The sequence below is a fragment of the Tyto alba genome, unplaced genomic scaffold (assembly GCF_018691265.1).
Source record: "Tyto alba isolate M040663 unplaced genomic scaffold, T.alba_DEE_v4.0 Super-Scaffold_17, whole genome shotgun sequence".
Lineage (NCBI taxonomy): Eukaryota > Metazoa > Chordata > Aves > Strigiformes > Tytonidae > Tyto > Tyto alba.
Window position 1 is genome coordinate 8,134,272 of NW_024881279.1, and position 15,837 is coordinate 8,150,108.

Here is a 15,837-nt window from a genome sequence, read left to right on the forward strand (position 1 = left end):
CACCCGCAGGCACTCCCTGCCCTCCAGGGTTCTTAGAGGAAGGGGCACAGGCTCAGCCTGAGCCAAGGGATGTGAGAGGCACCAAAGGGGGGGCCAAGCCTTGCACTTACTGAGCCTAATGCCCCGGCTGCATGGGACACTGCTGCTGGGGGTGGGCAGCCCAGAGGGCTCAGCCCAGGGCTGGCCTCCAGTTGCCTCGCCGCGATGAAGCTGGAAGTTAAGGAGCAACCCAATCCTGGAAGCGGGGCCAGTGACCCCGCACCCCGTCTCGCTGCTGGCTGGGCTCGCCAGCTCCCCGGCAGGGTCAGGGTTGCAGCCCCTGCACCCTTGGGGCCAGAGGCTGAAAATAGCTCTGCTGAGGCGGAGGTGCTGTGGAGGGGGGGGGGGGGGCGCAGCCAGGGTGCTGCTCCAAGGGGGCTCAGGACGTGAGGACATTGGCTCGCTGCATGCAAGGACAGAACTAGGGACATTTTCTGCCCTAAAGAAAGGCAGAGAGGAAAGATGGCAAGCAGGGGCTGAGGGGTGGCATACTTTGGACATTTCCCTACATCTATTGAAGAGAATGGAGAGTAGCGTGGGGATGATGCTGGCCAGGGGAGGCGTTCAGGGATGATGCTGGTCAGAAGAGGTGCTCAAGGATAATGCTGTCTGGGGGAGAAGCTCAGCCAAAGCCTGGCCTCTCCCCATGGCACGCCTGGGGCTGACGCGTCCCCATGCCCGGTGTCACTCTGGGGCTGCCTCTCTCTTCCAGCCAGGCAAGATCCATCCCCCTCCCACAGAACTGCCCCAGGAGCGTGGCAGCAAGTGATGACCATCATGAGATCGGGCCCTGAAGACGGTAAGAGGGGCTGGGGGTGCCGCCGGTCCCAGGGCAGTGCAGCCCCGCTGCCTAGGGGAGAGCAGTGGGTGTCCTAGCTCCAGCTCTGGCTGAGGCCACTGGCCCCACTCCCCAGGGCTTCTGCACCTGCTTTCTTGGACCCTCTTGCACTACAGTCCCAAGGGACAGCAATTACATGTCACAGGCTGGAGGGGTCCATGCACAGGGCAGGAGAGGCTGTTTGAGCCTCTGGAGCTGAGATAACTCCCTGGCAATTCCCCACACCGAGGAAAAAGCTCCTGGCACGGGCTCACAGCCGAGCCGTGCAACAGGGACCCCGGCGAGGGGACACGCTGTCCTTGCTCTGGGCACGGGGGGGTCCCCAGCACTGCAGCAGCCTCAGCTGTGGCTGTGCTCTCCCCCAGCCTCCCCAGCGCCCCGGCTGGACCTGGGCAAGAAGATGAGCACGCCACAGGACCTGATGATCGAGGAGCTCTCCCTGCGGAACAACCGCGGCTCCCAGCTCTTCCAGCAGCGCCAGAAGCGGATGCAGCGCTTCGTCTTTGAGCATCCCAGCAGCGACAAGAAGGTGCGGCTGTGGCTCATCCCCTGGCTCCAAGCGGGACAGCCCTTCCTGGCTCTCTCAGCCTTTGCAGGGAAGTGATTCCCGGTGGGGTTGGGGGGGGCTCTCTGCAGGGCAGCTGTGCTCCTGCTACGCTGAGGTGAAGGGAGAGGAGAGATGCCTCGGTGGGCTGGGCAAGGAGATGGGCAAGCTTCATGTTCGGCATCCACTTAAGGGAATGGTGCACCCACTAACCCCCCTCCTCTCCTCCTGCAGATCCCAGTGCGGGGGGTGGGTGGCTCACACCACACTGAGAAAAGTCACCTGGAGGGAACAGCAAATGAGTGGATGGTGAGTAGCTCCAAGGTGCTTTCAACAGCCTCCTGAGTCCCAGCTGGGTAAGGGGCAGCTCCCTGTGCCTGCTGACTCTCCCCTCTGCAGGCAGGGGAGGATGCCGAGGGCCAGCAGAGTTATCACTCCGAGCTCCACGTGGCAGCATCGCCCCAGGGTGGCCCCCCTGAAGTGCCCAAGAAGACAGAGAAAGTCTTGCAGATGAGCAAAGTCCTCAACCCCGACGCTCTGGCCCCGGGTAAGTGCCACCTGCACCCCAAAGCCAACACGGTTGTAACCTCAGTTAATGCGAGGTGGGAGGCAGCGAGCTGCTGCCTGCTGAGGGGTGCTCCCCAAAACCCTCCTTCAGAGTTTTAATATATATATATAAATATAAACCTAAACCATATGTTTATGTTATATATATGTAATCCTGCCCCCAGCAGCGGGCCCTCCATGGCCATGCAAAGGCAGGGCTGCTCCCAGCCCCTCCCTTGCTCAGCACATTGCCCCGGTCTGGCTGTGGCCACAGCAGCCCACACCGTCTCTCCCACCACGCAGGGTACTCAGGCCCCCTCAAAGAAGTCCCCCCGGAGAAGTTCAACGTCACCGCCATCCCTAAGGGCTACCGATCCCCGTGGCAGGATCTCCTTGGGGACAAGGACAATGCTGTGCATGGGGAGAACCAGCCACCCATGAGACCCTCTCCATGGGACTTCAGGAGCTTCAACAGGTAACACCGGCTGAGGAGCAGGCACCGCCAGCCTGTCCATCTCTTGGCCAGCCCTTCAGCCTCAAGAAGCACCTACCATCCTGCCAGGGAAACACAAGAGTCCATGCCCTCTTTATATACCACAGAGGAGCAGCAAGGGCAAAGGTTGCTCTTTTCCTGCTCAGGAGCTCCTCCACGGCTCCTCTGCAAAGGTCCCTGCCTCCAGCAGTTCCCCAGATCTCCTCACTGCTCCACCACTGGGTTTGTGCAGCCTCAAGCAGCTTGATCTCATTGTGGGTAGCCTCAGGGATGAGATCTGGGAGGGCTAATTCTCATGCATATGGTCCTGGAGAAGGAATGGCTGCTGTTCCCAGCCAGGCTCGGCTTTGGGCTGGGTAGAGGAACGGCACACACACTGCCAAGTGTCTCTCCTAATTTCCTTAAGGTATCCAAGCAGCTGCTGGAAGTGGTGGGGGTATAAGGTTAATCTTCCCACAAGGTGCTAAGAGGTCACCAGATTCCTTCCAAACACCTGCTTGAGATTGAAGTCTCCAGGCCAAGGAGTTGCTGGTCGCTCAGTCTGACAAGCTCCATGCCTTGTGGCTGCTTCCAGTGGAGCATGGCTACTGCACCTCCAAATTACACTGGGGTCAAGGTTGGGACCCTGGAGCAGACTGACAATAAAAATCTCCTTTCTGGAAAGGAATGCAGGGGATGGAGATCTGGTGATAGCAAAGCACCAGCAGCCCAAGGTAGAATAATTAGAACTGAACTTTTAAGCTGAACATCACCTCAGGGAATCTGCAAACTGAGGTCCTGGCTCTCCTCCCCACTGAAAGCCTCTTTCATGAGGATAAAAGTACATTTGCCTTGGTGGCCTGGCCAAAGTCACCTTCCAGTAGGCAAGGTCCCACTGGAGCTCCTTGCTGTGACACAGCACTGCTCCCCATCAGACCATCTGCTGCTGCGCTGGGCCTCTGCAGACAGCAGCTTTCCTGAGCCCGCACCGGGCTTGGATTGGAGTCACGGGGGGGGGACAGGAATGCTGCGCTTTGAGCGCTTGGAGAAGGGGCCATGGGGGAGCAGAACCCCTCCGCGTGGGAACGGCGTCCCACAGGGCAGGGATCAGCCCGACCGCCGGCGGAGCGGGGATGCTGCTGCTCTCCTCTCCCTCAGCCCGGGGGCTTGGCTGGGCGAGGGGCACAGCACAGGGCTGCTGCACACCCAGCTCCGCCGTGTTTCCCCTCCTGCACCAGTGAAAGTGCACTGGTTTGCACTGGAGTGGGGCTGAGGCAAAGAGGGAGGAGGTGGGGGGGTTAACAGAAGGGACAAGAACCCGCGGGCAGCCATGGACAAGCGTGGGGAAGCAAAGGGGCTGCATTAGCTCTTCCCTTGGGGTCTCCTTCCCAGTTACTCAGTCATCGTGAGCTTTCCTGGAGCAGTAACATCCCAGGAGGTGCCGTGGGAGGAGAACAAGGAGCTATGGCAGACACTTGGCTCTTTTCTTTCAACATTTAGCCATGTTCCTGCCTCAGTATTTATTTATGGACAGGGACTGAAGCAAGGGCATGTTTCTGAATAATGCTTTACCCCGTACCATTTCTCCCCTCTCACATGCTGCCTTTCTATTTAAAGTCTTGAACTGTTATTTAATACAGATGGATGCTAATTTAACACCAAGCCTCTTGCCACCTCCTCTAATTCTTTACTGAGGCATGAAGATTCAGAGAGCCAATCTGCTTTTAACTGGGCTTTTCATGATCTTCCAAGCTGTTGGCTTTTAAATCACTTCTCAGTTCATCAAATACCAAACTGCAGAAAAACAAGATTTTTGGAACAAATTGGCTAGCGAAAAGCCAACAGTCTTGCCTGAAGCTAGGTGAATCCCAGCACAGCTCACATGGGCCACAGGGCAAGGGCAAGTTCACCATCCCAAGGCAACTGTGTTAAAGCAGACTGATTTATTCCCAAGTTTAAACGTCCAGGCTGTGATGCAGAGACCTTCAGCCACCTTGCTAAGCTGTGCTGCCTTATGAGAGAGTGAAAACCAAGCTTGGGAAAGGACTGTCTTTTCCCAGAAGGGAGAAAGTTTCTAGAACAAACTTCTCTCATTTACCTTTCCCTCTCTTCTTTCTCCTCTGTTGCAAAACAGTGCCACGTTACTCATGTTCGAGCAGCACTTCCCAAAGCAAACATTCCCAGCTATGCCTCGTTGATAGCTCAGCCTCCATGTGCTGCTCCAAAACCAACATTCTTGGCTTTTTTGGGGGCTGGCACTCTCTTCCTCAGTCCCTTTCCACATTTCTCCAGAAAGGGATGACAGCTCTTGCCCCCGCACTGCTCCTTCTCTTAGTCATAGTTCAAGAGAAGCTGTCCCAAAAGGCAGGCTGGAGCCAGGGCCAAGGGAAAGACATTTGCCTGCACATGTGCTGGAGCAATCAGGAGGCAGCACTATCAGCCTCAGCCCTCTGCAGAACACATTAGCTGCGGACCAGACACTTTCTAAAGACATGGGGGTTTGTCACCATCCCCTGCTCTCTTAATCTAACCCCTTTCGCACGCAGCACATCCCTACCGCTGTTGGCGGAGCCCAGCAAGAGACTACGGTAAGGATAACAAGGTGCTCCCTGCCTCCCTCCCCTGCACAGCCACGGAAGCCCAGGCACCCAGCCCCACTCCCCAGGCCTGCCAAAGCTCGACTTGAGCTTGGCTCTGTGCAACAGAAACGCCTCACTGGGCTAGCAGAAGCTCTAACGGCATCCTGGGGAGGAAGAGGAGGGTTGTCATTTGCTGGAGGCATCGCGAGGCTGCTGCTGGGCTGTTAGCAAACCCCGACTTGTGTTTTCTATTGCTTTTACAACACGCGCCAGCTCTCCTCGTGACGTGCTAAGTCTGTTCCTTGCCGTGCCGCAGGACTCCCACCCCCTTCGACAGAGCCCTGGTCAGCGAGCTGTTCCCTGTGCCTGCCGTGGAGCTGGACAACCTGAGCGTTCTGGAGGTGATCGCCCACAGGCCCAACTTCAACCGAGTGCCGCAAGGGTGGGTGAGGATTCTACCTGAGAGCGAGGAGCTGTAGCACGCCCGCTCCCTTCGCCATCGCCACCGATGCTTTTCTCGCTAGACTCAAACTTACTTTGCACGGTAGGGAAGAGGGGAGTGAGTATTCTTCGTGAAAGCTAAGCCAGTGGTCTCGGGTCATCCTCCTCTTCGTGGGGATTTGAACGTGCTCCAGTCTGGGACCATTTTGAATTCCCCTCGTGCCAGCCAGTGTCACAAGGGCGTTTAGTGCTAAGCTAACCTGCCAAGTTCTCGTTGTTAATGCCAGCAGATCCCCGTAAGCTCCCGCACGGCCCGGCCTCGTGGAGAACGGCAGGACCGCCCGCTGCAACGCACCAGGCGCTCTCGCTGCTTTTTCCCCTGACACACAAGACCTGCTCTAACAGCTGGTGCCTTCGCGGAGAAATTCCGCCTTCAAGACAACTCTACATGTGTCATTCCGGTCGGGATGGCAAGAGGATGTGATAATTGAAGAGTGGCAGCAAAACACGTTACTGGAGGCATTGGCATGTTGAAAGCACTTACCTTGGGCTTGGCTGGACAACAAAAACAAGTGAGGAACTGGGATCTGCCCGTTTACCAACACAGCACAACCAGGATATATGGGAGAAGAACGTTGGGAGTTGGAAACTTGTGCCCCATTTGCCACAAGCTACTGACTGGCACTTGGCAGCTGGTATTTTCCCCTTCCTACTGCTATTTGCATGCCTTGCTTAAACATTTAAGCCCTTTGACTGATTCACGCCAGATTTGTGTCATACAGCGGGTCGATGAGGATCAGGCCCTGGCTGGACCTGACGCACAGCGGAATGGCACCAGTCTGGAGCTACTGCCGGGCTGTTCCGGCAGCTTCAGCACCAGCGGGGAGGAAGCGCAGCGCAGCCCCGACTGCAGAGCAAGCACTGCCTCCTCCAGGAATGCAGAAATCAGCAGTGAGGGTTCAACTAACACAGACGTTTTCAGCAGGGACACACGCAGCTAACACCGGTCTATAGGACAGTCATCAGGACATCTGGAGAACCTTGCTGACGGCTAACAAAAGTCTCTGACTTAATACAGGCTTTCCACAATTGCTTTTGTCAGGTTCTCAGTATCACCTTTATTTTATCTTGCAAAAGCAGGAGCATCAGGATAAAAGTTTCTTTTACACCACTGTGTTTAAACCAGGCAGGTAAATTTTGTGGTAAAAATAGTTAACAGTTGCCTCACTTGTGAAGTGTCTTTTTAATGCTGTGCAGAACAAATTCCACAGAGGGATTCTGCTGCCCCAACACACCATTCAGGCAAACTTCTGTTGCTCTGTTGTTCCCCCAGAAGCAGAAGGGGTCAAGTAAATAGAAAGAAAAAAGGTCCGTTCCTTAAACATTAAGAATTTATGATGCTCAACTGCTGTCCTGTTCCAAACCCACCTCTCCCCTCTTTGTCCATCAGCTGAAGAACCCATGTACTCCTGGGGACCTGGCGGGAAATAGTAAATAAACTGCAATAACGTAAAGCCTGTCTGCCTTTGAGATCAGTCTGCACAGCACTCACAGGCCCGGAGGGCAGAGACTCAGGGCCAGAGCAGCAGCAAAGGCTGCAGCCCTCCCCCATCCACCAGCAGCCCTCTGCCCCTCCAACACTGCCCTGGGACAGCTCTTACCTCACAAAAGCTAAACTAAATCCCTGTGCCCAGCTCCTTCTCCAGAGAAAGGCACCCCTGGTGCCGGGAGTGCTATCCCACCTCCAGCAGCCTGGCAGGGCTGGCAGCATCACTGCAACCCAGTGGCATCGCATATAAAACTAAAAGTGGACCTCCTGTCATTGCCCACTCTGCATCTTGACTTTAACAGCAGCCAAATAAAAATCAAAGTCCTCAGACACTGTGCTCCAGGAAGCAGGGTCTAAGCAAAGTGTTGAAAAATTCAAATATTTTAATGTTTGGGTTTGTTTGGTTTTTTTTTAAACAAGCAAATAAAGCTCCAGAACAGGTCCCATCATGTTTTGCTTTACAGAAATATATCCACAGATCCATTGCATGAAAGCAGCTGACATACAGATAACTTAAAATCCTCCAGACACGTGTACATACATCTTACTCAATGGCAGGCTCCATGCAGGACACAGTTGCTCCTGGGCAAACACTACAGTTGGAGCACAGAAAGAGAAGTTTCATGTCTTATTGAAACAGTTTACAGTTTAAGAGGAGACTGTATCCACAGGCCTCGAAAGCCCCAGCCGTGCTCCAAACACACCCCTGAGCAGCTTCCAGCTGCACCGTGTCCTCTCCCCGCGGCTGCCAGCAACAGCAGCCCGGCCTCTGGAGGCGGCCGAGGGGCTTCTCTATGCAAAACCAGGCAACTGCTAACCTGTCACTCCAGCTCACGCCTGCTTGTGTGACCTAACACTTATCTTGCTTGGGACGTGCAGGATTAGAAGTGCAGCATCAAAAAAGGTTTGCTTTTTGTTTTGTTTTTTTTTTTTTTTTTTTTTTTTTTAGCAAGAAGTCAGGAAAAAGGAGGGAAGAAAATTCTGTGGCAATGGTAAGGCAAAGCCATGGATTTGGCACTTCTGATAAGCTTGTTTTTCAGCTCTTATTCAGTCCTGGTTTGATACTTCATTAGAATGATAAGTCATTAGTTACCTGACAGAGACGAGTCTCCGGTTACATTTAAACAACCTGTAGTGCTCAGACTAAGGATATCAAAGGGGCTTGAAAAGGGTTTGGTTTTGTTTTTCCAGACGTTTATTTCAAAAGTGTGCCAACGGGATACATGGATAGCACTAATTCTGGTATACCTGATCCACAGACCCCCGACAGCCCTTCTGTCTGCCCCCCACCCCCCCACTCCCCAACACTAAATGAAAGACCTGGGATGTATCAACAATCCGATCAGCTAGCGGAGACACGGAGCTCAGCTTGCCCAGTGTCTGCAAGCAGGGAAATAAGGCTTCTCTAGCTCACCCACAGCTCAACATATGGTGCTACCATGGTAACTAGAAAATAACATTTACTTAAATGATGAGGGTGGCACGACGTGCTAGGGGCTGCTGTGCTTTCCCGCGTGGGCGCCCATCCTCTGGGGATCTTGAGACGGGTAGTGAATGGGGCCTGGGGCTCTCATGAAGGGAGGCGGGGGCCCCATGGCATGGAACATGTGTGGGCCAAAACCTGCAGAAACAAAGTTGGCAGCTTCAGACAAAGCAACAGAACCACCAGTGCAGATGTACTACTGCTTGCAACTACCGACAGAAAACAGCTGGCTTACAGCTGTGCCTTAGAAAGGTGCACATCTCTCATGGTTCTTCAAATCCCCAAACTCCCTCCCCTCTTTCCACTACAACTGAGGGCAATCCTTACCCAAAATACATCCTTATGCACAGATAAAAGCAGGTGGGGGGACTGGACAGGTGTTTCTAATGGCAATCTGAATGCTTTCTACTCAACCATGGAGCAAAGCAAATACGTTCACAAGAATCTGACATCCCATAAAAATAAAGGGTCTCCGGATAGATACACACACAGCCAAACACAGGATGGTATTCAACCAGCTGCAGAATTACCCTTTGAAGTTCAGGTTCATGTGGCATTCACACAGCCAGCAAAAGCACTGAGTAGGTCTCAGTACCAGTAACAGGGATCTCCGACATGCCTGAGAATTTGCAAGTGAATACATACCATAACAGGCAGCTCAGTGTAATTAAACTGTGCTGACAGCTCATTTTAGATCATCAGTTTACACTGTATGATCAGGGATGAGGAAAATCAACTCAGGGCACGCATCAGTGCTACAGCACAGCTGAGCAAGGAAGACTAGATAGTCTAACACCAAGTTAGACACCCCCACTTGAAGGGGAAACACAAGTACCTGGAGGTGGTGGCGGAGCAATGCCAGGAGGAGGTGGCAAGGCAATGTTAACCACGGCGGGAGGGCCACTTGGAGGTAGGTTGAAGTAATTTGCAGAAGCCTCCTCTTCTGCAGCTGGAGGAGGGGGGAGAGCTGCAGAAAAAGTACACGGTAGTTATGGAAAATCTCTCAGTCAAGATACACAGAGGTATTTGCTTTCAGAAAGGAGGCACAATCGGTTCTTCCACAAGGGCAAAGTGCTGCTACTGTTGCACGTATGAGCCGGAGCAAGAAGCAGAACCACACTGAAACTCTAGAACAGTCACCATATTTCTTGTCCCGAAACCAGCTTTGCTTTTTCCATCATACAATGCTCAGTGGATTGGGAAAACATTACCCAAGCCTTGAAATGCATGGGTTGCCAGTATCTCAGACCTAAGTAACTTTATTTCAGGTTTAACTTTTCACTCACCACGGGAAAAAAAAAAAAAAAAAAAAAAAGAAATAAAAAAATCTTTTCACCATGAATTTGCTTCTAGACAAAGCTCACCTCCCATCTCAGCTGGGTCTGCTGCAAAACGACTGTAAGTAGCTGTTCTGAGTTCACCAGTGCCTCTACCATCCTGAACTCTGTTACTCCTCTCAGAGGTTTAACACCAGTCTCTCTCATGGAAGCAGCTCAGCATTAGGTGTTTCAGACAAGAAAACAATTCCCTTACCTCCAGGAAGTCCTGGAACTGGCTCCAACTTTATCCCGGATTCTGTAGTACCTTCCTTGTCCTTTTCTTTTCCTCTTGCTGCCTGGGACCTAAAAAACAGACAAAAGTTTGAGAACAAGGATGAGAAAAAGCAGGATAAGCAGATACTCACACCACGGTAGTTTCACATTACCTAGTCCAGACCTGTTGCTTCAAGCCAAAGATGAAAAATTCACAGAGCAGAGACAGCTGGTACAAGGTGTGCAAACAGTGCTTACGGGAGATGGATTAGAAGCAAAACTACAGAAACTCATCCATAACCCTCAACCAGGAAATCCCTCACACAATTTGTGCAATTTGTGTTACCTCCAACCCAGATCCCACTGCTGAAAGAAAACCAAACTGTAAGAAGACCCCAACTATTTACTAAATCAGTATTTACTCCAGCGTAATACCCAATCCTGCTCATCAAGATTGCATAAACTGAGTGAAGAACCTTGTGGCAGTATCCTCATGGCTTCCTTCCTCCCCCCACACTCACCTTCCCCATTTGACATTGAGCCTGCGACCGTTGACAATGAGTTTGTTGAAGGATTTCTCAGCTGCCACTTCTGCAGCTTGCCGGGTAGCAAACTGGATGAAAGCACACTGTTGCCTCTGTACTACAGTTATTGTCCGAATCTCCCCAAACTGGTAGAAGTGATTTCTGTGTGGGGAAAAATATGATTATGAAACCCCACTCCTCCTAGGTGCAAGGTACATAGAGTAGGATCTCATCACATGCTGAAATAGATACGCTCAGATCCTTTCTCTTCTCCATCATCAGTTCAGAGTAATCATGAGAAATCACGTCTCTTGCCCTCCTGTGCAATTATAGAGCAATAAAAACTCTGCAGCAGCTTTCAGCAGCAGCTAGCTAGAGAGGGGCTATGAGACTTTCTCGTAAAAAGTGTAACACAGCATCCCCAACAGCTCAGAAGGATGATTCATCTTTAAAGAGAGACATTTTAATCAAAGCATTTGAGATGTGCCTGTTTATCTGTTCTCCAACAAGCTGGCACTCCTCTGCACTTGCCCACCAACCAGTTCCCCATTAAAGAAAACTGAAAACCAGATTTTTTTTTTTTAACTTGCGAGAGAGATTTCGTCACTTGAAGATGAGCAGTAATCAAAGCGTCAAATAAAAAGGCAAGGGCAATACAAATTCACCAACACACCTGAGGTCTGATTCAGTGATAGTATCTCCAAGCCCTCCAACATACAGTGTAGTAATAGTCTTGTCATCAGGAGGGTCTAGACGAGGCATGGTTGATGCTCGTTTCAGAAGTTTATCAGCCACAGGATCATTAATTCCATAGTAACGATCCTTGATGTTCTGATCAGCCAGAGGATCGTCTGGATCTGTAGGTTTCTCATGTCTAAGGTTCAGCAAACAAAGCATTTCATAACACCAGTCACAGCTGCATCAGATTAAAATAACTGCTACCTTCCCTTCTAAAGGCCTCTGGTCACTTATCTGCTTCCCATAAACATGCCAAAACGGAACAAAAAGCCCCGAGAACTTAAACTTCAGCCGGGACTGCCTCAAGTTCTGAATGAATAGCACTTCTGACAGCTCAGCGTTCAACACCACAAAACACAAGAGCTGGATTTCAAATGGCCTCTTGTTCAAACACAAAGATCTCTGGTTGAGGGGACTGACGCCACGAAGGGAAAAAATTAACTACGCGAGAGAAGAGCTGCAGCCACTGCTTCGGTAAAACACTACAAGACCACGCAGCTAATTCCTCATAAACAAACTTGCCACAACAAAGACTCGTTCACCAGCACTGCGTGCCAGCTGAACACAAGTTTCACACTGACCCCAATCAGTGTTACATCTCCTGTCCACTGCAGCATTTCCTGTTCTTCGAACCCCAGGGCAGCTGCATCTGACCACGATGAACAGATTAACTGGTTAAGTTTTATCTGTACCTGTAAGGACACTCTTCTCCTCTCTTGCATTCTCCTTTAACCCAGAAGGAACAGATGTGAGGACGGTTACGCTTATAGTAAGGAGTGGTCCGAGCCAGCTTCAGCAGCATGTCACTGGTAGAAGTAGCTTTTCCTAGTGCACCAACTGGTCTAGTGCCATCAGAATTGGATATCTAAACAGCAGTTAAATCACAAATATTTATGTATATATCACTATAGAGAACTAAGGCACAGAATGAGAGCAAGCACATGATTTTAAGATAAGCTAGGTCATTCTTCCCCTCTCCTGCCCTGTACACATCCACACACAGAGAGCATGATTATAACTACACTGCCTTACCTCTCGTTCCATGTTCTGGGTGTAGTACTCTTTATTGACATCAGACTTAGGCATTTCATCCTTAAGGGAGAGTCCTGCATCCCGGACTTGAATAGGCAAACCTAGGATAAAACAAACAAAAAACCCCAACAAATCCATATTAAGCACAAGCCGAAAGAGCAGGAATAGCTATTGCTATATCTCTGGCATTAGCCAGAGATAACTCATCTACTGCTCAGGTATCCCATGCTTCCCCTGAACCTCAGAAGAGATGTGATCATCAAGACTTGTTCTTCTCCAAGAGTATCCAGAGACAACCGTGCCAATTACACGCATGCACTTAAAGACATTTCACCAACTTTCATTTCAGAGCTAAGCAGACCAGCTGCTTCTCTTAGTTTACATTTTTTGGTACACACCATATTCCAGGTCAAGCAGACAGGTTTGACAGACGTTCTTCAGCTTGCTGCATGTCTGGCACACTTCTGTTTTCTTGAAACGCATACGAACACCAGGGCACCAGCGGAATACTGTGAAAGGCCTGGCACAAATCTGAAAGTCAGAAAGTCGACACTTGTGTCACTGTCATACAGCAATGAAGTTACTATTGTTACCATTCTGGTTCTTGCACGGAAACTTAAAGTCCAAACACATCTAGTCTCTTCAAACCTTAATACAATTTCTTCATCTTAGGGCTATGATTCAGACCTCAAGAAATACTTGTTTCTATTTGGTGCCTTACTTTGACAGAAAAAAGTTCTAGGAGTGTTTTTTTTCTTGATTTTTTTTTTTAATTTATTACAATAACCTGAATGCTGAAAGCAGATCTACTCAAAGGAAAAAGAAATTCTCCTTCATTCCAGGCGATGTCAGTATAGAGCTATTAGAGATAAATGACCAATTATGCGTAAATCAGTCACCAGCACACCAACAAGCCCAGTGAGAGGTTATGAGACTTGTGGTCCAGAAGACGACTACTGCTCTCTGTCTTATCTGGTGGAAGGATGCATCTGCTTCTGCTGCACGTACAGCCTGAGGAAGGGAAGCAACATTTCACCACCTACCTTCTCCCTACCTCAGATGACAATTCATAAAAGGAGCAAAACACTCCTTTAATTTCCCTCAGTCAAGACAACACTAAATATTTCTTGCTCTCTCAGAAATAAATGTAGCTTATTTCTTAGACAGCCAACACAAATCACCACACAGCTATGAAAATCTTCTTCATAGCAAAACCTGAACTCCGTTATTTATGCACCACTTACAAGTAAAAACAAACTTGCAAGAGAAAATATGAGATCATTTAAAATGCTGAAATACCTTCAAATATAGCACAGCATTATTTGCAAAACCTAATTCTGATAAACATTAGCAAATCCTACCTCTGAACAGTCTTCAATATTTTTACCATTTTAAGACCAACTGGCTTTGTCTAACAAAGCTCACAATAGACTGACCTAAAAATGTATGTAGTTACATAAACATTCTAAGCTGTTAACCCAGACAAGCACTTTCCTGAAGCTGACGTGTTTTTTAACACTAAAATATATTATTCTTAGATGTGCACCAATTTAGACATTCTTTCTTCAAAAGACAACAAACATACCTTGCATTCTTTTCCATATTTTTCTTTGGTCTGAAATATAATTAAAAAAAAGAAGAGAAAATATAAAATATCAATTCAGCACAAAACACTAAACATGTCATTGACGTTACAGCACAGTGTTTTTTTCCTAATTATGCTGCACCTAGACTCACCCACACCTGAGTTTTGGGCTCACCCCTTGGCAGGTCAACAGGACACACACATACACACACAAAAAAAAAATCCTAAAAAACTCTCGATTCATTTTTGGTTTAGAAACATTCATTAAAACACAGTATTTTAAGTCCCACCTCATGTACTGATGAAAGGCGAGAATTAAATGGAACATTAATAGCTATTTTTAAGCAAATTGATGTTACAAGAAATAAGTCCATGAAAATAAGGAGGTTTTGAAATATCACCCATGCTGGCAGTAGGGTTATGTTCCACAAAAATATCATAATCTCTGTCAGGAAACTTGGTGGAATGGAAATGTGAATGAAAGATAAGGTAAATGTAGGTCATACGCCACAGAGAAAAGCAACATAAAATGGACTGATGAAGAAAACCAAGGTGAACAAACAAGGATTTAAATTACCACTGGGCAGCCTTCATAAGACAGTTTTAACTGATTTTTACAGGTGCATATTCTTCACATTTTAGAAATTGTGTTATTTTAGTATTTCAGCAGCTCACTGTTCTGCATGTCATGTGATTTGCCAGTATCAAAGCTTTGTTTGCTAGTATTTCCTTCACTCGAGGCACTGAACTATAATATCTTGCTCTCCTTTTTGATTGATTTATTGTTAAATTACATAGCTAATGCCATGATATCACAGCCCAACAATGGCTGGAACCAAATCCTGCTGTGCAGAACCAACTAATTAGGAGAGCACATCCACCTCAGCACCTCCTCCTGTAGCCAGGCTTATTTTAGTCCCCTAAACACAACAGTTCCGGGGCCAAAACAGAGGAAAGGACCGCACGGTCAAGCAGGCACATACCATTCGAATATATGGGTTTTCTCCAAGACATGTCTGGCACAGAATAGGGAAGTCCTAAATTGAGCAAGGAGAAAGACAATCAGGAATTTGCAACAAACTCTATCCTCAGAACAGCATTCAAATCACATTCCGAATGAACACTACGAAGTTAAACTAATCAGATTGTCTGAAGGATGCAAAAAGGCTCATTCGGAAAGAGTCACTGGGAGAGCTGCACGCCATGACCCAAAGCCCGTATTATGAAAGAACCACGAGCTACTAGTTGTTCCGGTTTGAAGTCACACTCAGAACAAACAAACAAAAAGCGTTTTCTTGAGGTCTTAACTCTTCAGCGGCCCGACTGCAGCAGATGACAGAACACCCCCCGCACCCCCCGTTATCCCTCCTCTATTGTTTGCACCGGGCGCACCTGGGAAAGGCCTCAGCTGCACAGAAGGCAAACGAGAGGCCCGGCTCAGCCCTTCCAGCTACCAGACAACCCAAACCCCGGCAGGGAGCTGGAGGGGGGGACGCTCCCTTTCCCAGTCAGCGCTGCCCAGAGGCAGGGCCGGGGGAACGGCGGCAACCCCTGCCCGGACAGGGGAGGCTGGAGGGGCGCAGCTCCCCCCCACCACCCACCCCTCCTCCTCACGGGCCAAAGCCCGCCCCGCGCTCACCGCGTCCTCCCAGTTCTGCCGGTTGTAGGTGTTGGAGCCCAGCGATGTGGACATGGCGGCGCGGCCGGCGTCCCGCTCCCCTCAGCCGCCGGAAGGGCCCGCGCCGCTCCGCCACGATCCCGGCAGGCGGCGGGAGCCGGCAGTGACGCCACTTCCGCCAGCGACCCGCCCCGGAGGCGCGGCGGGCGCTCTAGGCACGGCGAACCATAGAGCTCAGCTGCAGGTGGCGGGCGAAACCACCGGGAGCGGGGGGATGTGGGCGAGACCATCGGGAAAACGGAGGTGGGGTGCTTTGC

General features: G+C 50.0%; 2 protein-coding genes across 2 annotated transcripts; one reads left to right on the forward strand and one right to left on the reverse strand.

Moving 5' to 3' along the window:
• The first annotated feature begins 204 nt into the window (after nt 1-204).
• Nucleotides 205-6,973, forward strand: MYOZ3 (myozenin 3). The gene is made up of 7 exons (XM_042790485.1): nt 205-303; nt 661-838; nt 1,243-1,406; nt 1,656-1,730; nt 1,821-1,968; nt 2,271-2,442; nt 5,335-6,973. Exons 1-7 carry the CDS (start codon nt 205-207, stop codon nt 5,495-5,497), a joined length of 999 nt encoding a protein of 332 aa, XP_042646419.1. The 3' UTR covers nt 5,498-6,973.
• Nucleotides 6,974-8,180: 1,207 nt separating this feature from the next.
• Nucleotides 8,181-15,702, reverse strand: RBM22 (RNA binding motif protein 22). The gene is made up of 11 exons (XM_042789994.1): nt 15,542-15,702; nt 14,886-14,939; nt 13,903-13,932; nt 12,716-12,848; nt 12,318-12,418; nt 11,978-12,150; nt 11,221-11,421; nt 10,545-10,709; nt 10,025-10,113; nt 9,327-9,458; nt 8,181-8,629 (listed from the first exon to the last, which is right to left on the reverse strand). The coding sequence occupies exons 1-11, from the start codon at nt 15,593-15,595 to the stop codon at nt 8,499-8,501; spliced, it is 1,263 nt and encodes a 420-aa protein (XP_042645928.1). The 5' UTR covers nt 15,596-15,702; the 3' UTR covers nt 8,181-8,498.
• Nucleotides 15,703-15,837: the final 135 nt, after the last annotated feature.

What these genes read in the sequence shown, in the direction of transcription:
- RBM22 (XM_042789994.1), bottom strand. Translation starts at nt 15,595, where the DNA reads ATGTCCACATCGCTGGGCTCCAACACCTACAACCGGCAGAACTGGGAG. An exon ending in AAAACCCATATATTCGAATG is followed by an intron (nt 13,933 to 14,885) that starts GTATGTGCCTGC and finishes ATTATATTTCAG; the next exon opens with ACCAAAGAAAAATATGGAAA. An exon ending in TGCTCCGCCACCACCTCCAG is followed by an intron (nt 8,630 to 9,326) that starts GTACTTGTGTTT and finishes TTGTTTCTGCAG; the next exon opens with GTTTTGGCCCACACATGTTC.
- MYOZ3 (XM_042790485.1), top strand. Translation starts at nt 205, where the DNA reads ATGAAGCTGGAAGTTAAGGAGCAACCCAATCCTGGAAGCGGGGCCAGT. An exon ending in GAGATCGGGCCCTGAAGACG is followed by an intron (nt 839 to 1,242) that starts GTAAGAGGGGCT and finishes GCTCTCCCCCAG; the next exon opens with CCTCCCCAGCGCCCCGGCTG. An exon ending in CCCCGACGCTCTGGCCCCGG is followed by an intron (nt 1,969 to 2,270) that starts GTAAGTGCCACC and finishes CCCACCACGCAG; the next exon opens with GGTACTCAGGCCCCCTCAAA.